General features: G+C 43.8%; 1 protein-coding gene across 1 annotated transcript in view; it reads right to left on the bottom strand.

Moving 5' to 3' along the window:
- The window catches only part of LRIG1 (leucine rich repeats and immunoglobulin like domains 1), a 100,603-nt gene that overhangs the window by 48,044 nt on the left and 25,489 nt on the right, over window positions 1-27,070 (bottom strand). The window contains exons 3-4 of the mRNA XM_062585895.1: window positions 10,827-10,898; window positions 5,703-5,777 (exon numbers count right to left, since the gene is read on the bottom strand). Coding sequence (XP_062441879.1) covers window positions 5,703-5,777; window positions 10,827-10,898 — 147 coding nt within the window. The remainder of the gene's footprint in view (window positions 1-5,702; window positions 5,778-10,826; window positions 10,899-27,070) is intronic.

Genomic DNA, 27,070 nt, shown 5'->3' with positions numbered 1-27,070 from the left:
TAATGAGATCCAATGAAAATAAAAGCTAAAGTCAGACAAGAAACAAGGGCCACATTATTATTAACAATGAGAGTAACTTAACCAGAAACCTAGTGAAATCTCCAACGCTTCAGAGAGCAGCTCTCTAAAAGACCACGCGTTTCTAACAAAAGCATTGCTCCTAACGCAGGAAGTCCTTACTGGTTGCAATTTTTGGCCTGCCTGACACCCGCAATCCCATGGAATATATACAGGACTCCCCTCATGATTATCACATTGCCCCGATCAGCATCTGAACCCAGCAGTCGTTTTAAGCAAACCTAGTATGTTCCCTGCCCCTCCTAGTCCCCAACTCTTCATGTATTTAGTTTTCAAATTTTACATAATATATATTTTGCCTGTGGCACAGTAGATCATTTACCCTTCTCCTGTTAGCCCTTTCTGTTTAATTACAGTTTAATGTGAATTGATCTTTACATTAATGAGCCTGTAAAGAAGATTGATTTTCTTCAAGAGACTTTTATGCTCAGTTTGGCAGCAGAGTAGTCCTATTGATTTCACTTCCCCCAGTAAATACACTACAGAGTGTCACTGCATCCTCTGTGAATCAGCTAATCCAATTTCACACTCTTTTGCTCCAAAAATCCTTGTTCTGACTTCCTTGTCATCCATGCTTATTCAGAGCAAGATCATGGGGCTAAAGCATCTCAGACAGCTTTGACTGTTGCTAATAGACAGCTGACTACCGTGGGTCACTGTCCCCTTTGTTCCTAAATGGTAGAGGCTTAAGAGTTACAGTGGGAAAGGGAAAAAGAAAAAAAAAAGAGAGAGTTATTTTAAAGCGTTTAATCTGTTAACTTCCTCAATTCCTAGCCAGCTGAGGATGTGGCACAGAGATTGCTCCATTTACAGGGCTTGCTTTAGAGGCCTGGATAGCAGGCTCTCCACTGAGCTCTGCAGCTGCATAACACCCCGTGCTGGCATGATCCAAGGCCACGTACGTGTTTGTGGATGCTGACAGACAGAACTAGGCTGGTCACCTTGGAGCCCGGAGAGAGGAGCAAGCATCCATCTCGATCGTCCTGTCTAGACATCCATAGGAGCCCTCTGGGCCCTCAGGTGAGCTGGTAGCTGAAGTGCAAACGGGCCCCAGAGCAGGGCAGTAGCACAGAATGCCTTGTGACTTGTGTAAACTTGGGTCTGCACTGGAGATTGCTGAATCTGCACAAGAATCAGGTTCATAATGTCCACATTGGAGAAGACTGTCTCAGAATATCTGCTAAATGAGGTGTGGCTTGTTAAGACCTCAGTCACAGTCAGTCCTTCTAGACCTAAGATTTTGGACTTTCGCTAAGTTGCCCATTTGGGATAGACTCTGTCATCCTCAGGAATGCTCCGGAGTACGGTCTGAACTTGGGCTTGTGGGAAACCCACAGCAACAGACCAATGCAGAGCTGATCACGGCTCAACTCCTTCTCTTATGTGACACACTAACAAGGCTAACCAATTCCCCATACAGGTTAGTCAGAAATTGCATATAAATGGACTCTCTGATCTGCTGCAAATAAATTGTTCCTCCATTCTGCCCTTCCCCACCAGATCAGGTAAAAGCTTGAGCAGAGAGTCTTTTCAAGGGCCTAGGGAGTTAACACACTTGAGTTGCAGAACATTGGGAAGGGAAATCCTCAGCCAAGAGCATGTCAGTGAAAACATCCTGCCATCAACTCCCAAATGTCCAAGTCTAGGAACTCTAGCTAAGTTACAAATGCTGTGGGAATTTCAGGCAAAGATTCTCCTCTCAGCTACTCCGATGCAATTTCGGAATTAATCCAGATTCAGAGTCTCTCCCCCTCTCAGCTGAATTTCCTGGCTTTTGTTTGCGCTAACAGATGTTTGCATTTAATGTCTGTATTTGGTAACCCATACATAGATTATTCTTCCCTTCAGTTCTATTAAAAGCTTTATCAAGTCCCTTATGTTTGCTGTTGTCGAGATGAACTACTTTGGCAGCATTTTCAACATGCAAGGCAAACAGACCCTTCAAGGAATAATTAAACTGAACTAAACTTCACGGTAGTATATTAAGACATAGCATGTTTGATACATACAGTATACTTGCATGCATCTGCAGCCTGAAACATCCAAAGATTTGCAGTAAACCTTGAGAACTCTCTCCTCAACAGATTCACATATGCTTATACATATAACAGCCCACAATCTGCACGCACATGAGGTCAAGCAAGCTTTTGGGTGACAGAGTCAAGGATGGGAAACTCCAAAGTGGGGAATCCAGAATGGACAAGCTGGTTTAAAAAACGGGGCAATCCCCATTCATACTGCTTTGATCCTATGGCAGATTTCTTGAGTACAATCACAGCACCAAAGGGGGAGAAAGTCTCTTCCTCATTTCAGGAAAAGTGGAGGATGAATCGTTTAACCCATTCAAAAGGACTAGTTTGAGTGACAAATATACAACCATTGCTCTGATAGTACATTCACAGCCCTTTGGAAATGCTTAACCACATGCAATACACAAAACCTACTTGAGAGGTTTCTGAGGTAAACACACTTCACACGTTTATAAACAGTGGAAAAAAAAAGGAAACGTATTTATTTTTCTTTAACAGGACAAACACACTGTAACACTATATACTTAAACATAAACCAATTTCTCAGTACACAGTCTTCATTATGAGTCTTCACCCTGGGTTTGGTTTGGCAGCCTCCCCAATTATTACTTCACAGATTTGAAGGCCAGAAGGATCCAGTATTATCGTATAACCTGACTCCTAACATGACACAAGGGCAAAGAATTTTACCTAACAGTCAAGCCCATTAACTGCTGGACTAAAGGCCCATCTTTTAGGAAGCCAGCTAATTGATTTAAAGACTCCCAATGATAATGAAAGCTTCACTTCCCCAGCAATTCGTTCTAATGTGAGTTAACTCACCAACATTGATTTAAACATACTTGGTACTTTAAAACACGCTTGCAGATTATTTTTGCCTCTGATAAAAATTAAAAGGAAATGCAGGCAAAAAACCAACTCTACAGTGGCATCCTCTGAAACAGGCTAAGCAGAGACCTCTCTTGCAGAGGTATGACAGCAGCATTACAAATCCCGCTATCACCACAGTTATTTATGTGTAGCAGCTGAGGAAAGCAATACAGATTTCTGGAAAGTGATACTAAGCAGGTCTGTTTAGAATAACGTCCTTTTATCATTTGGCTTTGTACCTTTCCCTTCTTTCTGTACCCTCTGAAATTTCAGAGGAGTAGTAAATCTACTGCCTTCGCCAGTCATCATTCCTCCTTCCCAAACCGCTTATTTCATTTCAGGAATGAAACGCCAAAGCTCTTGCAATTTGGTCCTTTGCCAACGGCTAAATTAATAGCAAAAATAACAACAGGGGCTTTTGAAATTCAGATCATTTATAGACTTTGTGAGAAAGGAAAGTCGATTTGGGGAGCCTAAAACTATGTCCTAGATAGTAAATTTTATGCACGCTTTCCACCCATAAAACAGGTTTCTGAGTTTTTGAATCCCAGTGCATGAGATGCTGCACACTGGGTTACGCAGCAGTCTGGCGAGCTTGGTTAAAGCGGGAAGCAGGGACTGTGCCTTACAGGAGGGACCTGCGCAGTGCTGCAACCAGCGCCCCAGATCACGGACTCAGACTTCACACGCGGTCTCAGAAGTGGGGAGAGGCAGCAGGCAGGCATCAAATAAGCCGGTTTCACACCAACTGAGTGCAACACATTTGGCAGGTCTGATAACTGCTGAGACACAAGCCACTCCTACGCCCAGGAGATGAAGTGCTTATTTATCCATTTAACTGAAAGACACACGCTAGATCCAGAGCTAGTGATAAGACAGGAGTACTTTTAGGTCTTTATAAACACTGTACGAACACAGTATACCCAAGAAGCAGATCAAAGGCACTATATCTCAAAAAAAAGCTAAACTTACTTCATACTAGGAGAGAGATGAATGCCAATTTTAACCTAAGATCCCTAAACTGAATTAAGACAGGGAAGGAGTTCTTCTGCTTTGCATATTTTAACACTGCCTAATGGAAGAGAAGGAACAGTGCCAATTCATTTCACTCTATTCTGCCCTTGATTTAAGTAATAGGAATGTATTTTTAGTCGGTGGATCAAGGTTGTTTCAGAGTAATTCAGAGCCTTTTCAAGCCCTGGAGGACCAATCGCATGGTTTGGACACTGATATTTTCCACCACGAGGACAAGTAAATCCAGCGCAATTGTGAAAGGATGGGACACCTGCCTGTAGCCAGATGCTGCAATGTCATGCACACTGGAAGCCATCCCCTGAACTGCTCAAGTACATTGCTGGAATCTGTATTAACTATAACCATTTCCCTTTCCCAGGAAATTGGGAGGCATCATGCATACCTCAGCAAAATTCCTGCTTGGTGTGCATTTTAAGCAGACATGCAAAAACAATTTTAGAAATCCACGCTCCTAAAGTAGTAAGAATTTTGATACAGGTGGTATGACAATGCCACTATTCCCTTCAGCAATGTCTCCAACTGATCACTCCCTCAAAAAAAAAGAAAAAAGTTAGAAGTTAAAAGGGTGACTATGAAAATGGTTAGTAGTCTGGAATGAGTTCTCTGAAAGATTAGAACATGAACAGTCTCTTAGTTTTAAGAGCAGAGGATATGACCAAACAGGAACAGGAAAAAGAAGGAAAAAAGAACAATAAAGAAATAAAGAGAAGGTAAAATTATGTACTCCTATTATAGCACAAGAAGGAGATAATGACTGAAAATCTAAAGGTAGAAAATGAAAAAAAATATTTTTATCCAAAATATAGTTAACCTGCAGAATTTACTGCCCTAAGTTATCACCAACCTTAAGATTTCAATGATTTAGCAAAGGAGGAAATGTTTATGGAAATAATGAGAACAATCACAAAAACAAAAACAAAGCCAAGAAGGAGTATCTGTGTTCCTCTAGCAGCAGGAACAGCAACCCCCTTACAGGTTTTAGTGTAAATTTCTCCTACAGGTGTCTTATTTCATAATTATCCATAATTACCCATACTGGTATTCCTGAAGGCTGCCTGGAAGCACTACCCACTGTAATTATCTGCGACAGGTCACTAGCCAATGAACCTTTCACCTGAACAACAACTGCAATTATTTTTGCTGGCTTCTGCTGGGGCACAGGTCAAAAAGTCACACTGCACCCAAGATCAGGTTTTGAAGAATAAATTGTATCAGTTATGTTTGCTTAAATTCTGAGCAGCTCCACTCCAGCTGGACACAAATCCAGATTTGCAAAGAATTGGCTTTTGGGACTCTGGAAGACATTGCTACAGAGTTGGCTGAGCTGGCAGATGGAGTAGTTGCCTATTTTGGATCACTCCATAAATTAAGTGTGAGAGAAATGATCTATTCTAGTGTTTGCAGATTTCTCATTAGCCTTCAAGTGTTACCTTTTGCCTTGCTCTCACAAACTGTGTTAGAACAGCGCAAGATTTATCGAATAATCTCACATAAATCACAGAACTCCAGAAGATGTTTCTTAATTAAGGTATCAACAAGCCTCATAATAAAATCTGAAGAGTTAGCAGAAGTGGGTGTGACACACACGAAACTTTCCATGAGCGAGTTAAATCTACCCCACAAACAATAACAGATAGTTGAAAGTAAAAAGCAAAATAAAAGAGGCAGCAAGCTGGAGCTGCAACTTACAGATGAAGGGAGAGGACGCCGGAGGAAGCAGCTCCCAGGGATGGGATGGCAGTCAGCTCGTTGTTGTTCAGTCGCCTGCAATGAGCAGAAATTCATCGTTTAGACAAGCAGCTGAAGACGAGGCACACGCGAGCTAGGTACAGCCTCAGCGCAGGGCTCTGTATAAACACGCGGCTCGCTATCTGCCATCACTGACTCACCCGGAACCCTGATTATTTGGCAGAGGTCTCCATCTCAAGGGGTTTTGCTGCATCTTTCCAATAGTCTCACCTCTTCGTCCCAACCCAAGCCTTTTATTTATTTTAAATGAGAACCACCGTAGTTATTCCTACAACAGCCTTCCAACGTTGGCTCACACTTAGCCTTCCTAAACCCACTGGAAAACACATCACCGCCTCCCGCACCGGGAGGGAACGGCTACCCCAAGCCCTCCGAGCAGTCACTTTGACAGAAACAGGCAATTTGCTCCAGGTAGCCCCTCTGACAAGTGGCCGGCTGGCATTTGCTTTCATCTTGGTAGCACCGGGCTTCCTAAAGAGCCTTGCCCTTCGGTGGCGGCCCTGCGGGGCTAATAGCAATTACAGACGGGGCCCTGCTCTTGGAAACCCCAGCCTGGCCAACACAAAAAAACGTCCCCCCTCAATGGCCTAATGTTTGAAGTGTTTTTCTGACTGAAAACAGATCCTTGCCATGTGACGCGCTCTTCCTTGGTTTAAAGGGCCCTTGTTTGTATGGTGAATTAGTCAATTAATTACTGTAACAGTCGCTTGTCTGGCTGCTTGAAAATTACCTAATTTCTTAGCCATCTTGCTGCTCTCCCCTGCCGCCGCATGCTGAAGCAATTAAAGCCAAGCCCCTGCCAAGCCGAGCAAGGGGCAGCGCGCACGGCAACGCCGGAGATCACTTGTTTGCAAGGCAGAACTTCGCAGGGTCTCTCGCTCCCGACTTGCCAGATTCCCACTGACCCCAAACCACCGCTGCCCTCCTCCGAACGCTCCCCCTGGCAGCGCTTCGGCAAAACGGGAGGCCATCAGGCCCTTGCGCTTAGCGAGCAATTCCCTTCCCGCTCCTGAGTGCTTTACAACAGCGTCTTGAAAAGTATCATAACGCTTCGACAAGGCATCCCGCTTTACTCCCCGAGGCCTCCCCTCGCCAGGAAGGGAGGGAGGCCTGCAAATAACTTGCAGATGCATCTGACTCCAGATTGGGTGCGAGAAGCAGAGCATCTCGAAACTGGTAAAGGAGCACAGGGAAGCTGCAAAGTGCTAAGCCATGGGCACGAGTTGGGGCAAGCCTCAATTTTGGCCGTTTCCCCCCCCCCCCCCAAAAAAAAATTTTTTTTGGTCGGTGGGAGAGGGCAGCGATACATCCATCACAGAACTTCCTTCTGACTCCTCTGAGGGCAGGCAAGAGATTTGATTTCACAAAGAGTTCCAGGCACTGCTGGGATAAAAGCTTTTTGACCTCAGCTCTGCCTCTAACATTGTATCTGTACTTAAAATATAAGGGAAAAAAGCCAGATGCATTGCAATTCAGCAAGGAGCTCTACTTCACAACTAAAAGCTCATTGTTACTGATATTACACGCAAGGTCTAGAGCTTTCAGAAGTATAAAGCAAACTGGAAAGAGCATTAAAAAGCACGCGTTCCATACTTTAATCTGCATCCAACCAAGCATCTTTTTGAAAAGCACAGGAGAGCAGGGAGAACTAGGCCCACTTTCCTCCAGTCTGAGTCAGGTCTGGCTAGGCAGCTGCAACACCAATCAGCATCTAACAAGTGTTCAAATCCTTCTGATGTAAGTGTGATTTTCATATCAGTGTCCTGTCAGGTCTTCCTCAGTAAGACAGCATGCTCAGAAGTTGTTCTCCCACCTCATTTTCTCTCTTGGCTCACAGACACCAGTTGCTGATGCAGTGGAGACAGCCAAGCTTTGCATTTGCCGGGGATTTCCCTCTCATCCTCCCCCTCCCACATGTAAAGGGACAAAATAGGAAAAAAACAAAACAAAAACAAAACCACCAGACTTCTAGCTCAGCAAATTTAAAATTTCTATCTCCTTTCTCCTCCCCAACCCTCCCCTTTGATGACACAAATCTGCTGCCTCTGGATGGTAACAGTGGGGGGGGGGGGGGGGGGGAAAGGCCACCTGTATAAAATATTTACAGTCAAGTTGCCAGGCTGGTGTCAAGCTGAAATGGAGCCTGCTCAAAAATAGCACAGCTCTCCAGAGCTTTCAGTGAAAGGCACTTCAGAAAATAAAAGGTGAGTTGTTTGGAGAGGAATTTTAGCACAATTACTACTACTTTGTAGTATGAGCTTGGAAAACAAGAGAGCTAGGCAACCATCGCTTTCACGGGTCCCATGATCTATCCGACCTGAGACAACCCCAGAAAGGACAACAGGGCCTACTCACAGCAACCCAGGTGCCAGAGTGGATAAAAGGGGGACGGGAACGTCCTTAGAGGGAACAACGAAGGGGACGTGAGAAAAAGTTTAGCTCTCCTGAAGGAGGTAGGCAATGTCACACTTCAGTCCCTTCCATTTGCAGCATCAGCTGCACAGTTACTTATTTCAGAGCTTCACTGCCATCTGAAAGTCTCCATATTGTGTAGGAACAAGCACAAAACTGGTGGACAACCTACTCAGCAATCTGCTGGTGGGAAATCAAGGGCTCCCTTTGTAAAAGGGATTGATGCATTCCATCGTGTGGGACTATGGGGGGGTTCACGTTGCTTCATGCTACCAAATTTCATTCCGTACAGACTTAAACTCTTAGGTGAAATCTTTGTTTAAAAAACAGGAAAATTGACTAAACCCAAGGGAAGGGAGAAATGGAAACTAAAGTAAGTGTGGCTATTATTTTATTACCACATTCATAAACCAAAAAAAAGCACTGAAGTTCAGCTATAAAGCTGAAATCTTTTGCTTTAGGGATATCTTAAAAATCAAGAGAAAACAAAGGTTTTCAAAATACATTGTGCTAATTATGCACATACAGAGACATACAGAGAGCTCTGAGCCTCATCTGTAACACTTTGGAAGCACAGGCTCTATGTTTGAAGCATCATGGGAGGTTTCAGCTTTTATCAATGCATCTATTATTTGGGGCAATCTCTTTCCCCGAGGGTGACTTGGTTTGCCCAGCACAGTGCACGCAGCAAAACACTGACTTGCTCTCAAGACATGCCACAGCATGATGCTTATTTCATGAATGTTTGTAAAGCGCTTAAAAAAATCTCAGAAAGGAGATGCTCTGGCAGTACAGATGTGGTTCTCTTTGTGAGATGCAGTTTATTTCAGTGGTCTGTGGTTTAGCTGTTACTCAAAAGCAACCAAGATTGGTATATAGGGCTTTTAATAGAGCTTTTCCCCTCACTTTCCAGCAGCTGCCTTCCAGGCTCCACTCCAGACCTCTGCTTCTTTTTCAGTCTCCCATTTCTGATTTTCCCCCTTCCCTCCTACTCACTTCTTTGTTTCTCTTTTGCCTAAGCCTGCTTTTCTAATTCAGCACACAGCTCCTATCTGTGCCATTACTTTGTGGACTGCATTACTTACCTTCCCGATTCCCTTCGCATCTTTTTAAGTTACCTCCTCAGTGCAGAGCCCATCCTGCTCTTGATGCTGCAGCACTTTGCACAAGGGAGCCCACTACCTAAGCAATCGGAAGCCACACACAATCTTCCCAACAGCCTGCTTGCTAAAGTCACATGCTCTCAGGCACTTCCACAAATAAAAGCTATTGCTAAGCCACAGCCATGTAAGAATAACTCTAAAGGCTCATGGGATCAGGGCTGTGATTCTGTTCTCTAAGCACAGGGCAATTTAAGGCTTTCCATAGTTTAAAGAACAGTTGAGTAAGCAAATCCTATAGGAAGCATTTTGCTCACCTGCATCACTTTCTCTCCTCTCCCTTACTGCTAAGATGATTATGAACTTATGTCAGAGAGCTGCAGCAGTCACTCCTGATGCATATTCCTCCCTTAATCATGTTCCCTAGTAACTGACTTCTACTCCAGCGTAAGCAGGGGAGCCACGTGAGATTAGGCAGGTGGAGAGACAGTGTATTAATCCCCATGGTCCAATTCTGCAGACATCAGTCAGGCAGAAGTCCCACAGTAGTAAATTGCTTTGCCTATTTAAGGATCACAGAATCTGGCCCCTCCACGAGCCCCAGAGCCAACACTTAACGAAAACAGACAAAGGACAAGAGCAAATGAATGAGATGCACAGAGCACAGCATTGTTTCTGAAAGGAAATGTTTTTTCAGTTTCCCATGAGGCATCAGTAGCTCTTCAAACACAGCCCAAACCTCAAGTATGCCAGTAATTCAACATTCAAATGAGTGCTCATTACCTCAACCCACCGCTTACAACTTTAGTCACTTCCACTTTTCAAAACCCCAAAATCAGAGCATCAGGAATTGCTATTGCTGTGAAAAGCTGACAAGCGCATCAAGTAACTGCTGAGCGTTCATTCAAATCTGCAGTTAGGAAATCCTGTGGCTCCCCAAAACAGAATTTTCTTTTACCAACAGTGCAGAAAGGGGAACCTGTAACAGCTACTCAAACCTTCATCAGCTCGTTCTCTTCCCCCACCAAACCAAATAAAACTTTGTCATTTTAGGCTCTCCTAACAGACTTCAAACAAAACTTGTTCTGGTTCCAGAAGCAGTACAAACGACTAAGGAGGAGACACAGTTAAGTGCTTTGTTATCCACTACACTACACCTTTGTTTCCTGGGAGATTTGGGCTAGGTTGGCATCAGATATCACGATTCAGGCTGTTCTGCCTTGCTTCAGGGTTATCCTTTCAGCAAGAAGCTTTGTGTGTATGTTCAGGTGTGTTAGCTGAACTGCTCCCTCAAAGCATTGCACAAGACAGAGAGGGAGGCAAATTCCAAAGATTTCCAATAACGGCTATGCTGTTCCGATTAGGATGTTGTGTTCTGCTAATTGATTGGTTAAAAAGAGCAGCACTGGTGAAAAAACACCCATACTAAGTCAGATCTGCTGATTCAAGTTAGCTAAGGGAAGGTACAGTCTTGGGAAACTATATACAATTTCCTTCTGTTCAATAAGTTGCCCTAAAAAAATATAATTAAAACCTTGCAAAGAATACTTACACTTCCCGTAGGTTTGATAGCCCTGCAAAGGCAGAAGGATCAATCTCCGTCAACTTGTTGTAGCTCAAGTTTCTGTTAAAATAAAAAACAGTAGATCAGCATAGTCCAGTTATACTGTGCTCAGCAAAACCCAGTCATCTTAATTATTCTAGTTTGCACTGGGAGATGACCTGTTGTTTTAAAAGAACCTTTAAGAAACAGGGTTTGAGTAGCACTTTTCTGCTGAATAAACTGGACAGTCACTTTTATTTAGCTACCATTTGATCGCAATCTCTCCCTAAGCATTTTCCTCTTTAGCACGTACAGTTAATTTGTCTTAATATTACACAACTTAATATTTAACATTTATAATCTTCTATTGCTTATTCATAACCATGTAACTAATCACAGATGAATAAGGTATTTCCTGACAAATTAAAGTCTGAACTGAAGCAATCAAACCTGCTGCTAATTTTCTTTTATATCTGTACACACAGAGGATTTTTTATATGCCACTATGCATTACATACATAGTAATTGTACATGCCTATATATGTGTATTTTGCCTGCATTTCCCGTGTTTGCTAACAAGATTATAACATCAATATATCACTAAATTGTTCTCTCCTTCTTTAAGATCAGCAATTACAGCTTTCTGCCTGCTGTTATTGTATTGTAACCTCATGCAATAGTAAATGTTTTGCTCCACAGCAACCCCAACCAGTGTTTTCCAACTACCTGCCAGTCAAAGTCTAGATTGTATTACAGCACTTCACAGAGGCATAGGATGGCAAATAAACTGTGATCTATTATCTGAAAAAAATCTGGCTTGCAGGACATCCCTCTTTGAAATACAGCCATTGCAACTGTTTAACGTGCCTCTGGAAAGAACACACTGCAGCTATTGCTGGGGACAGCAAACAGACAAAAAAACAGCACGGGGTGAGAAAGGACGTGTAAAACACCGATTCTGAAAACCAGGGTGACACCGCTGCCATGCTCTGCTGGGCCATCGCGCGCTCAGCAGCAGTAAAACCTTCCCATCAGCACACCGACACAGGACAGCTCGAACCCGCAGCGACGGGCTTACAGGGAGAGCGCAGATCAATTAAGACCAAGTGATTAAGGACATAGAAATTAACAAATGGCCTAATTAACACGATGCACACGCGTGTTACTAAGAGTGTGCAATCAAAAGGGAGAGGAGGCAAACTGACAGGCGGTATCAAGAAAGCAACCACAAGCAATTGTAAGAAAATTGTGCGGGGGACCTACTTAATTTTACCCTGCTCCACGCCCTGCTCTAGGATATCACCCTGCGGAAAATTCAACTCTTTCTCCTCTACAGGGAGGTTACACCCTCTTACTGCACCTCCGAACACGACCTAAAAGATTCACTGCCTGATTTTAGATAAGCCCTCAAATATTCAGCTGCCTATTCAAACCAGGGAGCCAGTCTGACAGGAAAAGGGGCCAATCTTCCCTGGTTTGGGAATCTGCTTTGTTTGGAAGCTGCGCCCGCAGACCCAAAGCGGGCCTGGAGCCCGAACCAGTAAACAAGGCCTAAGTCACGGAGGCACCTACTGAACTCCTATCTGCACTCCATGGCCCAGGAGCTTACAGACCAAAGGGACAGCTCCGAGAAGAACGTACAGAAACCTCCTGTTTGAATTGCTCCTGCTAACCCACTGCAGCACTTTGGGGTAACACAGAGATATTTAGGCCCATGGCAACGCTTGCAAATATCAACAAGACCTGAAAGACTAAAAACCTGGCCAACTCCGCAGCGTTAGCAGGAAGCGATAAACTCCTCTTTCGAGCTGAGCAGCAGTTATTGATCCTCCGTCCTCCTAGGACGCACTGATGGGAAGTTCTCACAGTGTTGCTGCACGCTGGCACCGCTCAATAGCATTTTTTACAAACACTGTTCCCCATGACTTCCCAAGGAGCCGGCTGAGAAAGGCTCCTTGCATCTTGCATGAAATACTGTTTCCTACAAATACCTGCTGTGCATGAAGGCACTGCAAATCCAAAGCACAGGGTGGCTTCAGGTCTAGATTCTGTTAAGGGCTGCATAGGAGTGTAAGACCTAACCAAGCATCTAGTTTTAAAATATGCTGCCCTGTAAGCCCCTACTGTCTTTTAAAACACTCAAGAGACCTTTAAATCAATACCAGCCTACAGCAGGTATCCATTTCACTATGAACTCAAAGGCATTTATCTAAATAAAAGTCAAACTGCAGTTTAAACTGAGTGCATTTGAAAGCCAAGTCCATATTCATAGCACAATTACGAATTAAAGTGCAATTTGCCCACATATTACATTACTAGTTTTTTCCTTTTTTTTTTTTTTTTTTTTTTTAACAGTAAAATCAGGTTGGAGCTTGTCCCTGTCCAATGTACAGACAAAAAAAAAAGGGAACATGCAACAGGTAATATCCTACAGGCTCAACACAACACAAAAAAAAAAAAAGCAGGGATAAATGCTAGTGACAAACTGCAAAGGGGAAATACAACCACAGTGTTGGCACTGTGATAACTGAGCATGAATCCATCTGTCTTAATACATCTCCGTGTCTTCTGCTGTGGCAGTATCTTTGCACTTCTTAAACTAATGTAGGCTACGCGCTTAAAGTAACATAGGCTAACGGCCCGTGGTACGAACCAAGCATTGAGAATCACAGGCACCAAACTGATCCCTGCCCACCTGGTGAAGAGAACAGATCCCAGGCTTACCCGCTGCTCAAACATCGAACCATGTCGATGTGAACTTCAGAAGCTGAAAAGTGAAAAAAAAAAAAATCAAAGGTCTCCGAGGATTTCAATTTCACGATTGCGGATTAGTAACTTCCACAGCAGCCTTCTGATTACTGCTGTTGCCATTTGAGAATTCTGAGCACCAAAGTCATTGCACGAGCGAGCTGTTCAGATGGCATAGCTGTGTTCTGCCTCCTACAATCACAGACAAGTAACTTCCAAAGCTTGCTGCAGAAACATCTACTCAGAGCTGAATTTGGGGTCCTTTTTTTTTTTTTTTTTTTTTTTTTTTTGGTAGCTACAAAAGGCTTTGAGCAAAAAAACAAGCAGAGCTTTGCAAAACATCTACTGACCCTTCCAGCAGCCTGAAACAGCAGCTCTGAAGGATGCAAGTCCCACTTCCTGTATGCCAAAGCCTTCAACCCTCCTCAAGCTACCTACTCCAGATTCCAGTTATCTTTACTACATATACAATACTGTGTTCCTCCAAAAATCAGTGGGGAAATGTAAACTTAAAATACAGGGTTTGGTGCAAAATAAATAGAAGACTTGAGAATAAATAGATACACCAAAATAAACAGTTCTATTCAATTTCCCTGAGGCCAGCTATATTTTAACTTATGTTAAAATGCCCAGGAATTTCTAGTCTGAAGCTTCAGCAATCACAGGATCTACTTCCCAGAACTCAGATCCCCCTCACTAGACAGTATTTGGCATGCCAGCCAAAGCACGCGAATGGTAAAAGGACTTAGTGTGCTCCAACAGATAGATCAGTGGGACCAGGAGTCAGGAAACCTCCGTTCTATTCCTGGCTCTCTTAATCTCCTGCTGCGTGACCGGGTCATGTCACATCACCTCTCCAGAGCTTTTGTTTCCACAGCCACCCTTTGTCCATCTTGTCTATTTAGACTGTAAATAAAATTGAGGTTCGCATTGTCTCGGTTCGCCCAACGCTGGTGAAATGAGGCCTTGATCTTGGTTGGGCTCCAGTAATGCAAATAACGAAGGAAACTCAAAACTCGAGGTCAGGCATGCATGTGGCGCTCCCCCAACACAACGCACGGGCTCTGAACGCAGGGCACCGCGCAGCAAAGGCTGCTGCGTCCCCAGCAGCTATCAGCCTCTCTGGTCAAGCAGCCCAAGAACGCAGCAAGCGTAAGGGAACGGCTGTCACGGCACTGGAAACGGTCCTGTTTCCGCTCTGCGACAGCGGGACCCAGGAGAGTGCAAAAGCTGTCGCTCCTTGAGGAACCCTTGGTTTGATGCATTGCCTCTGCTGTGCAATGCTGGAACCTCTCACGTTGAACATACACTTTTGCCATCAGTGTTTTGAAACATCTTTTTTCCAGAAAAAGAGCTCCCCAAAACAAAACTTCACCCCTTCCCTGTCGGCACTCCCCTAAAGCAGCTCAAATTTATAAAGCAGCGTCTACAGCGCTGTATGCCTGCCGCATGACACAGAGAGAACATGTCTTCATTGGGCAGCTAGTGCACTTCTCTGGCACCCATATCTGCATATTGGGTTAGCTGTGCCCAAGTGTGGGAATATCCAAGCAGATGGCCCTCTGCCCAGCATCCTGCCTGCTGGACGTGTGGACAATTTTTCTTTTTTTTTTTTTTTTTAAAAAAAAAAAAAACATAAAAGTATTTTGACTTAATGGCATGAGAAGCACTCTGCACTTTATTTAGCTATTACACGTCCTTCATCTCTTCCTTGTGCTGGCTAATCCAGCGACACAGGGTTTTTCCTCCTCCTTTCAGTAAGATGTCCATGATCAGGAACTAAGAGGGTGTTAAATCAATATGGGAAGGGCTGCGTTCTGTCTATTTATCCATACTTGTCTCTGAATAAGAAAGCAGTTTTTGTCTTTACCTAGCATTGTAAAAACGGCTCTGTGGATCACCGAGCATTGCGAAGAGGCAAAGGAAGGCCTTGTTAAATCATCAGGCACATAACCCTCCTTTAAACCATCTCCTGGCAGTAATAACGGTGTCGCTCAGAGTTGTGTGTGCCAGTGCAGAGGAATCGGTACCTCCTTGAACCCCAAGACGCCAATCCACCCTCCTTGGGGAAGGCACGGAGCAGACCACAGGTTAGCGCAGAAACACTGGCTATGCTTTGGAAACTCAGCGAGCGTGGAGTAAAGCCACCCCTCTTTTCAAAAGAGAGGTGCACGGCTGACTTGTCAGACAAAAGAATAAATAGATATGTTGCTGCTGGTCTCCGTTCACCACGATGACAGTTGAATTCTGTTCGGTGAGGTGAAGGTTTCCGACCCTTATGTCAAAACCATTTATCTGTCAGTGGGGAAGATTATGTCAAAAGCGTTTCTGCACCTTTTGATGACAGGCAGAGGAGAAAAGGAGGATGGCTCGAAGCTCTGCCACTGCCAACTCCAGCTTTCATTAAACACTTTGTCAACTATTGTCATAACACAACTTTTCATTGCCCGAGCACAAAAGGGAGCCCAGGGCCCAGAACAATCGCATCCCGCGATAGAAATTCCTCTGGCTAATCTGTCGAAAGATAGCTGCCTAGGCCACAGCTCGCTCAATAGGCACCAGCCTCTTCCCACATGGCTGCAGCTGGCTTTACAGCACTGGAATGGAGGCCCATACACACTTGACTGGGTATGAAAAGCAATGCAGCTGAATTAGCTTGGCCATGGGAGTCAGAGAAACAAGAGAAGGAACACATTGCCCATGCTAAAAGCATACAGCTGTGTACAGAAGAAAGCAGATTTGCATTTATCCCCTTTAAACAAGTTTTTTGAGCTTCCAAAGAAGCAGCGGAGTCCTCACAAGCAGTGACATGCAAGGTTTAACTCAGCACCTTCCTAACAGTCAAAACCAAGCGTATTATAGCTCATCAAGTCTCCCACAAGAAGCCTGAAGCACAATGTAATCAAAGAGTTACACTGACACTGGGGACAGAAAGAAGCAGCTTTAGAACTTACTTTCCCCCCTTGTGTGCAAGACAAATCCCAAACCTTGACACAAGAGACAGCAGCCAAACAGCTACTGCAGCTAGCCCCAGCTACTGACAACTGCATTGCATGGCAGCATCTTCCCCTAAACAACAGTTCCTCAGGCCTCCCCTAAAACCAACGGCCACTGCATGGAGTTGCATAAGCCACTGACGTCGATTACAGTTAGAATGAGCTTTTACACACTAGATATGCTAGTCCTAAATCACCTCTTGCAGATTCCTTTGAAATGGTTGACGCTGCCAGAAGCTGAAGCCTGACATGGTGAAATGCTCCTCCAACCCACCAGTCATTCCCACATTTCCTTCGCATGACTACTAAACTGATACAGAACCACAGATTCTTATACCCCAAGGCTTGCTCACCACCCCCACCTCTATCCCACTGCCCTCTAGCTTAGCTTAACAGGCCCAAGGTGAGGAAAGACAGAGATTCTTTCACAAAGGCTTCACCTGAGGAATCTGCACTCTCTAGGTCTTGCAGCTCAGCCAGCCTCAGATGCAAGCTCCCACACCACCGAGCGGTAGTGAAACAAGCCATGCAGTCTGCACGATGCTCAGCTTTCTGGGGAGCCCACAACTGCAGTCAGCTAAGCCCTGGCAATTTCTTGTGCAGCATATTCTAGGGTGCTGTCTGTCTGTCTGTCTTGGGCACCCAGTGTGCAAGACAAGGGACATTGCTGGTGCAGAGAAGCTTCCTGCACCAAGATTCAGCAACAGCGCCTCTTGAACAGAGGCAAGAGCACCAAAACACAGGGCATCAGCAGGTGAATGTCTCTGCTCATTGCTGCAAGTAAGCAGCAAGCTCTTTTGCAGAGAAGAAAGAGATGTTGAAAGACATGGGAGGACAAGTAGCACTTGCGTGGGTGAAACTGCACCCCATTACAGAAAGGTCGTGTTATCGGCTAACCTATTGTGCTCACTCGAGCTTTACTCATACTAGCTCAAATTAACAGCAGCAGCATCATATTAGCTTGGGTTAATAGCATGCTCATATAAGGGGCTTTATGTGCAGAAGGGAGTCAACTTAAGGGCAATCCTCAAGCCATAACATGAGCTAATTTGACAGTGAAGACAAACTTTGAGAGGTCATCCAGACACCAAGCAAACTGCACCGTGAATCACTCTGTCATGACTAACAATACTGTCTAAAGGAAATTCTTGCAGCATGATTACCAAAGAATCAATACCATGCTGATTCCAGCAGATGCACACAGTCATTAATGCAAATAACACTAATTAAAACCACATCATTGTGATCCATTGTACAGGACTACAATTTAATATAACATGCGGTCAATATGATTCAAGGAATTGGGGAACTCTCTTCTCATATGTGACCAACTTTTGGAGGCACATTTTGAGCTCTGGCCTGACTTTCTGCTCCACCACTTTGCACTCCCGACTGCTTCGGCTCACGAGAACCCGGAGACCACACATCTGGCAAGCAAAGACATTTCTGCACACAAACCGGGTAAGCAACCACCAGAGCAGACTGGTGGGCCTGCATAACGCTCGAGGCAGGCTGAAAACGTGAAGAATACGATTTTATCGGTATCCCAGCTCTCCCAGACAGCCCAGGAGAGTTCGCTCGCAACAGTTTCCCAAGGACAGCAAATTCCTTGACAAAAGCGTGGAGTAATACTGAATTGCAGCCGGGGTTTCTAAATCTCCTAAGGCAAGGGGCTCTTAAATGTTTGCATCTTTAAAAATGGCAGAGTCAGGTTATTTTAGGCCCTGCTAGGTTTATACAAATGCATCTGGACAAAACCTAGGATCTTCTTTCCTTCTATTTTAATAAGCTTAGATAAACAAAAATGGAATCCTCTCCAGTTTAGGGGTTTTGTTGGAAAAATCATATCTTTGAAATACCCCAGGATTTGAAGATCTTTTATTATTTCAAAGAAAGAGATCAATTTGAGGCTATTTTTTTCTTTCCATGTACTAATACGCATATACAAGTACATTGCAATACATGTGCAAAGCACTTGGGCATCTCAAGTGTTTACACACCTCTTGCTATGCCTCAGCAGCTTCAAGAGTAAAGTGAACGTACTCATTTCCGCAAGGCCTGATCCTGTGGTCCATTCAGTGAAAGTTCTGTCATTATTTCAACAGCACCGCACTCCAAAAAAAGTAAAAGGAGACTGCAGAAAGTGAAGTAACCTGAAAGCCATCCAATGGCATCAATGGTAGAGGGAGGACTGTGAGGCTGTGTCTCCGCAGGGCGCCCCAAAAGGACCCCAGGGCGTGTGCTCCCGGAATCCCCTACAGCCCTCTCCTTTACTTTACGGCAGCCAGTAGGGATCCAGATCAACGCAAGCACAGGCAAGATTAAGCAAGCACGAAGGAGGTGTGACAGTGTATTCAGCGAAGTTTTCTCTGCTTCTGAAAAAATAAAAGGAGCAGCCACACGGCCTGCAGTTACTACAGCTACAAAACCTCCTATTATGATTGCATGTTCCTCTGCTCCAAGTACGACAGCACAGTCAAAGGCGGCATTGTGCACTGGGGAACAGGGGATGCTGCAAGGATTAGAGCAGACGATATTTAATTGCAGCAATTTTTCACTTTATTTGCTGCTTCTATTAAGCTGCACTGCCTGAAGGAAATGGATTCTCTCCTCTGAAACACACGCAGCCGTCAGCTGCGAGAATTGCCTCAAAGCAAAAAACAAAGCAGGCAGGGACATCTAAATAAAAATAAGTTTATTTAATTTAACATAAAACAATCCTGGTTTGCCACCTGTGACACGTAAGAAACTGGAAAGGAAAATCAGAACATGGAAGTTTTTTTAATCCACAAATAAACTCCACCTTTAATCTGCTCAGATGCCCATAGGGTTTGTTCTCAGTTTATTGTTTTGTTTAATTAAAGTGCTACTTAACGTCATGAGAAAGACATATCCTAAAACCAAAACTAGAAAGGAAGTTTCTTGCTCCAGTCTGTAACAGTAACTTCTCTTTTTTTCTTTTTTTTTTTCTTTTTTTTTTTTTTTAATTTATGGCAAGTATCTTTCCCAATTTCTCAGAGATTTTGCTGCCACATGGCAAAATACATTGGGTATTAAAATGCTAATGCAATGGCTAGAAGTTTTGCTCATAAACAAAATACACATGAAACAAATTGGTTCTGCTTCCATTACCACTGTGTTTCTTAGGTAAATCAATAAAGGCCATGACTTCTTTACTGACATTTTCAATTAAGGTTCCCCACTGTGTATTCAACATACTAAACCAATTTATTGAGGATTAACAACTATATAATTTACTATACATGCGTCCCTTAGAACAACTGCTAAGCCTCCATTAACTGATCCGTAATACACAAGAGCTACATCGATAAACCAGCTTTAACTACAAGTTACAGTTCAGAAAAACACTGCTATCTCTGAAGAAGCAAATATTTTCATCTGAAAGTTGTGTAGTTTTCACAAGTACTCACAGCAGATAAACCACGTTAAACCGCTGGCTGTTTCAGACGCAGAAAAGCTTGGAGATCCACAGCAATACATTCGACTGCTGGCAACCTAAAAGCCCCATCACGTGACTGCACAAAATCCAGCTGCGGGTTACAGGTCAAGTTCAGATGAAAAAGAGATAACTCAAACTCCCTGTGCACTGTTCAGAAGTTTGCACGGTTTAAGAAAACATCCGAGGTCAACAATCATTCAATAATATCTAATAACCCATATTTTAAGATATGTTTTCTACTAAAACACAGAACTGTAACGTGCTCTGCTCTCTCCAGGCATTCAAGTGGTTTCAATCATGTCCACAAGCATTTCTGGTAAGGTCAGTGTTTAACTAACAGAGAAGAAGTTTTTGCAGCGTTCCAGCACCACGGTTTATTTGTCAGATACTTTCATTTGGTGAACGTCACGGGACCTAGCTCTCGCAGCGCGCCCTTAGCAAGCGGCACCGCGTGAGCACACAGCTTTGCACGAGCAGGGGAGCAGCGTAGGAAGTGCTGTGTCTGGACTGTGCCCTTCTGCAGGGATGGCAGAAGGTGCTCCCTGCCCCACGGCTCGGCACGGGCTAAACGAGCTTACTCCCCCGTTACATCGGGGCCAGGAGGAGGGCAGCAACGCGGGAGCACCAAACCCGCCCCTAAACTTCTGCGCCACGAGACCACCCTGCAGAGCCCGTTCCCCCGCCGAGCCTGCTCAGGCCGGCAGGCCCACGCGGCACAGCCTGGCCAAGGCCCGGCCCGGCCCCGGCGCGGGGCACCGCTCCGCCGCCCCTTGCCACCGCCAGAGCGGAGCCCGGTCAATCATTAATGCCGCGGCGAGGGCAGGGACCCGCGCGAGTGTTTACTCATCTTTTCGTTCTCTCTCTGTTCTCCTTATTAATAGTTAATCAGGGAGGACCAATCCCCCCCCCCCCCCAAAAAAAAAAAAAGAAAAAAAAAAAAGAAACACATTGGCTTGGAAGCAGCACAAAGGAATATTTGTGAGCTGGTTAAAACTAGTCAGGCAAAGAGGAGGGAAAAAATTTGCTCTGGTTGCTCTGGTTCACCAGTGACTCTCGCTCACACGCCTGCACACACTCACCAGGTGTGAACGGTGAACCTGCCCTGTACTCATCGGAGAAAGGCACTTTGATTAACACTTCTGTCTCATCCGATCAGCTGCAAAATTCAACAAATTAACTGACAAAAGCCAAAGTAGCCAACTCTGCAAAACATCTTTCAGCACAGTCCATTCCAGGTTTGGGGGGAGGGACAGGACACCCTTTTTCTCATCTTCCCACTTAACGGCAGTAACACAGGTCTCAAAACACTTGGACAGTTTTGTAGCAAAATGCATGAAAAATAAATTACTCTCTGATCCTAGCCGCAATCCAGCTGCGAGTGGAATTACAATGGGGGACTTCTTGCACTGCTATGCCCACTACACAGCTTAAAATCCAACTAGACAAGAGTATTTCTTGCAATTTTCGGTACCAGGGACTGACAAACTCCAAAGATCTCACAGGCTGGCTTGCACATGAAAAAGAATTACACGTGTGCTCTCAAAGCACCAGGTAAAGGACTAGCAGTCAAAGGCTGGCAGCACTGTACGCTGTCTGGCCAGCTCTAACACCCTCGAGGTGTGAAAAAACATATGGTGGACAGCTCTCCATTTTCAGTTCAAAATAGTTCTTTTTTTGTAATAATGAACAGTGCTTTAAGGGCAAAACATGCACATTTTAAGCTAAAAAAAAAACCCTACAAGTTGGCTATCATGGCTGGAGGTGGGTGGTTTACACAGGCATCAACCCTCTCTCCTTTCGAGTAATCAATGTCCAATCATAATGCACTTCCATTCCAGGCAGTTTTATATTGCCAATAAAGCACCAAGCAATTTAATGGATTTCTAACCCCAAATTGGAAGCTGTACTGCATCCAAGTGACTCAATTTGTTCAGTTTTAGAGGAAGCCCTGGAACAAAATGCTAGAAATAAAACCACATGCATTGATAACATTACAGAAATAGATACAGCAAGAAGCAAATGTTCTGTCCCTTTATTTTATCTGACCTCTAACCTGTTTTAATTGACCTTCAAGATGGAAAGGTTGCATTTATAAGAAACCATTTCCACTTAGTTCAAGAGAAATAAAGGCTAAGCTATATAAACATTTGCTGCAAAACAAGGCAAATAAATCTACCATGAAACTACCTTTCACTTGACAATGAAAAGCCAGAAGAAACTCCCAAGTTAATCTACTCCATATTTTAGGTCCTAAGCAGAACTGCTTTCTAGATAAACCTGCTTTCTCTGCACATGGCCTGAAAACAGCAGATGCAGCTTCCTCCCTACATCACAAACTGGAACACCAGATGGCAAACAGCTGTATTACCATCTTTGGCAAAGACAGCAAAAGGCTGAAGCACATCACCAACGTAACAGCATGAGGTAGAAATTTCCAAAAGGTGCTTCACAGACTCCTGTCATTAGACAAAAGCCAGCAGGTCACGTACTGTTTGCTTACATGCAAAATCAATGTAAGGAAAAAGTCTAACGGATGTCCATGCCTGTGGTTACCAGAAGTACGACACAGAAAATGGCACTCCTCTAGAAGAGGCTCTTTATTTTAAAAATGTGACCAGCACTACAGAAAACTGGAATATGCTGAATATCTGAAAGGGAATTTTCTATAAAGCCACACTGACATGGGAATATTTTAACTGTACTATTTCACAACATTACTCCTGTCTTGATGCATGCGCTGCATGAGCAGGGCTGTCTATCAGAACAAGCATTCTGGATGCTTTTTGCTGCAATTCCTGTATCAGTGTTTACTGCTTAGAGAGCAGCGGGTATCTGCAACAATTTCAAAGCAGACGAAGTTGGCACCCAAGCCTCTGCCCAAAGAATGCCTTAAGGAAGCTACACGGGTTTAAATCTATCGCTGCTTTCCAGTCATTACATATCAGCCATCACATTCCTCATTAAATACAGCAGAGCAGCACAAGTAAGAATATATTCTTCCTGTTTCAAGTAATTTACGTGTATTTACGTGGCTATGTGCTTCACTACGTGTATGAATTTATCGACATGCATACGGCCAAACGCACATATGCACCTGTACAGGTCTACGCACGTGTGAGCGTAGATCACAGTACAGCTATAGCTGTACATAGACAAGACGACCATCAGTGGAGTTCAGGACAGCTGTATGGCTTATGACTGAGCTGTGAAGAGTGCCAGTAAAAATCTTTATTACACTCTCTGCCTCAGCATATAATGCTTCATCTTTTACAGAAGCACTATTTGAAAAATGTTTGAGAGTTTTACAGTTTTTATTGGTGCTATTTTTCAACTCCTTCCATTTATAAAGCCAGACTTCTTTATTAGTGAAAACTGTAGAAATACTCAGAGAAAGAGGAAAAATTATAGCCAATAAAGCTTTAGGAAGTTGTTAGAATGAGCTTGCTGTTCCCACTGAAGGAACTGATATCTAAGGACTTCCCGGGATCAGAAGACAGTGCCGCAGGCCCCTATTTCCAATGGTCAAAGCTGCAGCTTTTTTGCTGTTCAAATCACTTTTAACCCCTCAGGAGTACCAGGCAAGTGGATGCGGGGGCAGAACAGGTGAAGCAAATCCCACATTAGCATCAGCCAGACACCAAAGCTGAGCATTGATTTTGCCTTCAGACCCTAGGTAATTTTTTCAACTTCAAAGGCCTACAATGTACTTTGCTGGACTGATGCCTTGATTTATTATTCAATGAACTGCCTTGGATTTGTGCAATTCCTCAGCTAAAAGCATTGAAGCTAATTCAAAGCAAGGGTAGTCATTATTAAAGTCGAATCAAGAAACAAATTCTCTTCTATCGATTTTTATCCTTCCCTCATTAGGTTACTAGTGGGATGGGAAGGGGAACATTTCCGTTTTCTTTGGCTATGGAAAGCAAGACCCAATCTCTTGCAAAACTGCTGGATTCAAAAGGTATCTTGATAAGCTCATTCTGCCTTATTTCAACTATTATTGCTAGAGTCATGTTGCTGCACTTGGCGTTTCAGAACAGATTTCTTGCTATAAGTCTATTTTAGTAACTTACCCACCAGAAGGTGTTTATATACCAGCAGAGGCTCCAGTCACAGCTCTAAACACAGGGAATAATTTCATCCAAATGAAGAGCTCACCTGACAGCAAATTCTGCAGGAACATGGTAAGAGATGGCCAAATCCATCCCTCCTGTTTTGAGCCCATCCCACTCCAGAAAAATCCAAAGTAATGCCATCTGCTTGGTGGCCTCTGAAAATAAAAGGCATCTAGTAAGCAAGAACCTCCACGTGGGTGGCAACCTGACCGACATTGAAAACTGAAAAGCTAACACTACAATTAGGCAAAGTGCAGAAACGCCCTTTCGCTCTTCCGAGTGGTCCTTGCAAGCCTGGGCCCCATGCCAAGGAACCTGCCATTCACTACTCGCACTACGCATCTCGTGGGGCAAAACACGCTCTGGCCTTGCACCAACACCTCTCAATCCAAAAAGCAATCATTTAAAGAACATGAGTGCAGAAGGCGCTCCCAAGGTTTGCTATTGCATGGGGAGGGCCACAGGTGCACCCACTGCTTGCAGGGAAATAAAACCATATCCTTTGGAGAGGAGACACATTAATCTCTGGAGAAAACAAGGAAAAGAAACTTCACCATGTGACAGGGATCTGAAAAAGAAAATTTTTAGGGCTCATGGAAAACACACTGTTCTAATTACAGAAAGGGGTGGAAAAGAAATGCAGCGTTTCAAGTGCAAAGAGATGAAGGAATCTGGAAAGGAACCACAGTGGGGATCCCGCAGCAGCCCACTAGCGGGGCGGCAGGAGATGACACAAGAGGCCAAGTCCAAGCAAACGAAAGTAAGAGCATATCACAAGGCTGAAAAAGCCACACAGGTAGAATACACCTGTGCAAACTGTTACTACATTTGTGAAGCCACACACTTAATAGCATTTAAAAAGACAACAAAAAAAGCAGGTTTTGTGTAGTGCAACATTGGATTCCTAAAGGAGCAGGGCAACAAACCTTCCCACTCAAGCAGCCAACAGTGTCTGATCACAGGAGATGCTTCTCCTCGGGGCACGCTACAAACTGGTTGTTTACTACGTATTTTTACTAGACTTTATTAAAAACAGGTATTGGTAGAAACAGGATCCAGATCCTGGGCTAAATGGGCCACCAACTCAGTCGACCACGGGACTCCTGCACTCTAAAATATAATCTGAATTTCCAAGCCTGGCTTAGTGCTACAGCAACACACCACATTAACAAACAACCCACTTTCCTCAATTTGTCACAGCAAGCAGGTATGAAACAAGAAATTTTCAGAATCTTCCAAACACACAGGCTCCCCCCTCTAGAAATCTTTTTGCAAACCAGTTAAAATTGTGTAAAAATAAGTTGTAATGTATTTTGCAACTGGAAATGTATAATCTAGCTTTGCTCTAACAAAATCTGCAGGAAATGGCTTTGCAGAAGTTTACTAAGTGATACTGAACCTTCTCCAGAGTGTCGTATAGGAAATAACCTGCCTTCTCTGCTGCAGTTCTCTTAGTGAATACGCCAGAGGATTGTTAACTTCAGCCAGATACCTCTGTAGTACTGCTTTGTAGCATAGTCTGGACAAAAGGTTAAATCAGGCAGTTGTTTCTGCAGTGTTATCTCACACGCTCAGCAAAACACCCCTGCCACAGTGCAAAGCCTAGGCAGCCAAAGCTGATGGAAACCAGGAATTTTAGTTTTACCTTTCTGAGGTTGCTGGCTGGGGTTTATTTATTTATTTATTGGCAGACGTTGGGAAGTAAAGGCTCGTGCGTTCATGCCCTGTCCCCTCCGCAGTTTGCCCAACTGGCAGTACCAGTCCATCCGCTCGGTAGGGCGTTCAGTGCCAGTCGTCTGTTTTTCAATCTGAATTTCTCTTAGTGGTAAAGAGGAGCTATTGCATAACGTATGTACTCTGGCCACTAAGCCTCCACCATCAAGTCTGCACTTTCTATGAAACATGCTGTCTGGTCTAAAAGGTGAAGAACAGAAACCAAAACCTTTCTATAATCCTGATGTCCTTAGTTGCCCTGTAACGCTAAAATACGTACTTTAACCAGGACAGATTCACAGGCGTTATGGAAAGTGTTTACTGCTTGATCAGTTTAGTCAGTAGGAAAACAATTTATGAAATCTTCAACAAATTTGATGCAATCACCAAAGTTGCTCTGAAATGAGAAAACACAGGGAGCCAGAGCCAAAAAAGGAAAAAAACAAAAAAGAAAAAAAAAGAAAAATCTGTCTACAGCAACAATGTAGTCCTTGGTTCGAGAGGCTCAAAACAAAATAGTCCATGCAGAATGACACTGTGAAATATCTGAATTTTAATATACCAAACTGTCTCTCGGAAGGGGAAGCCAAAACATGGTGATATTGCAATCGTGAATCAGCACTTGTAGCTGGCTTTTTGCTGCAGCACTAAGTCACATGAACACACTTACACAAACCGTACCTTTTCCATGAACACCTTCTCTGGAATAAAGGTTCTCATTTTATACTACATAAAAACACTCTCCATATTTACAAGCTTTAATTGCAATGTGAACACACAAAAGTGTCCAAGTCAGTCTACTTAATGGTTACACATTAACTATCTTACACCTCTAGGCTTGCGTTATCCATATATTTGCTAGATCAATAAACTCCTTATAAGCAAACTTTTTAAAATGCTGCTGAAGAAAAATGTCCCATTCGTATTTACTAATGACTTTCTGAAATTAATTGGAAACTCCTACCTATACTTGAAGTTTCCTGCTTATAGCTCTGCTAGGAAAAAAGCAGGTTGTTATTCAGCACAGAGAAAAAGAATCCAAAATCTCTATTTTTCCCTTGCTCAGAATTGGACACTTGCCCATAAGGTAATACAAGAGCAGTGCAATTCCAAGCTGGGAAGGACTTGGCTACAGAAACGTGTGTGCATGCACGTGCCTGCAGAGACAGAGTACCTCTAAACCCGAGGAGAAAAGGCCTCTAGAAAATGCTGTAAAAGCCT

Source organism: Rhea pennata, chromosome 12 (genome assembly GCF_028389875.1).
Source record: "Rhea pennata isolate bPtePen1 chromosome 12, bPtePen1.pri, whole genome shotgun sequence".
NCBI classification, from domain to species: domain Eukaryota; kingdom Metazoa; phylum Chordata; class Aves; order Rheiformes; family Rheidae; genus Rhea; species Rhea pennata.
The sequence above is the reverse complement of the archived record's forward strand: the minus strand, read 5'-3'. Positions and strand labels throughout refer to the sequence as shown.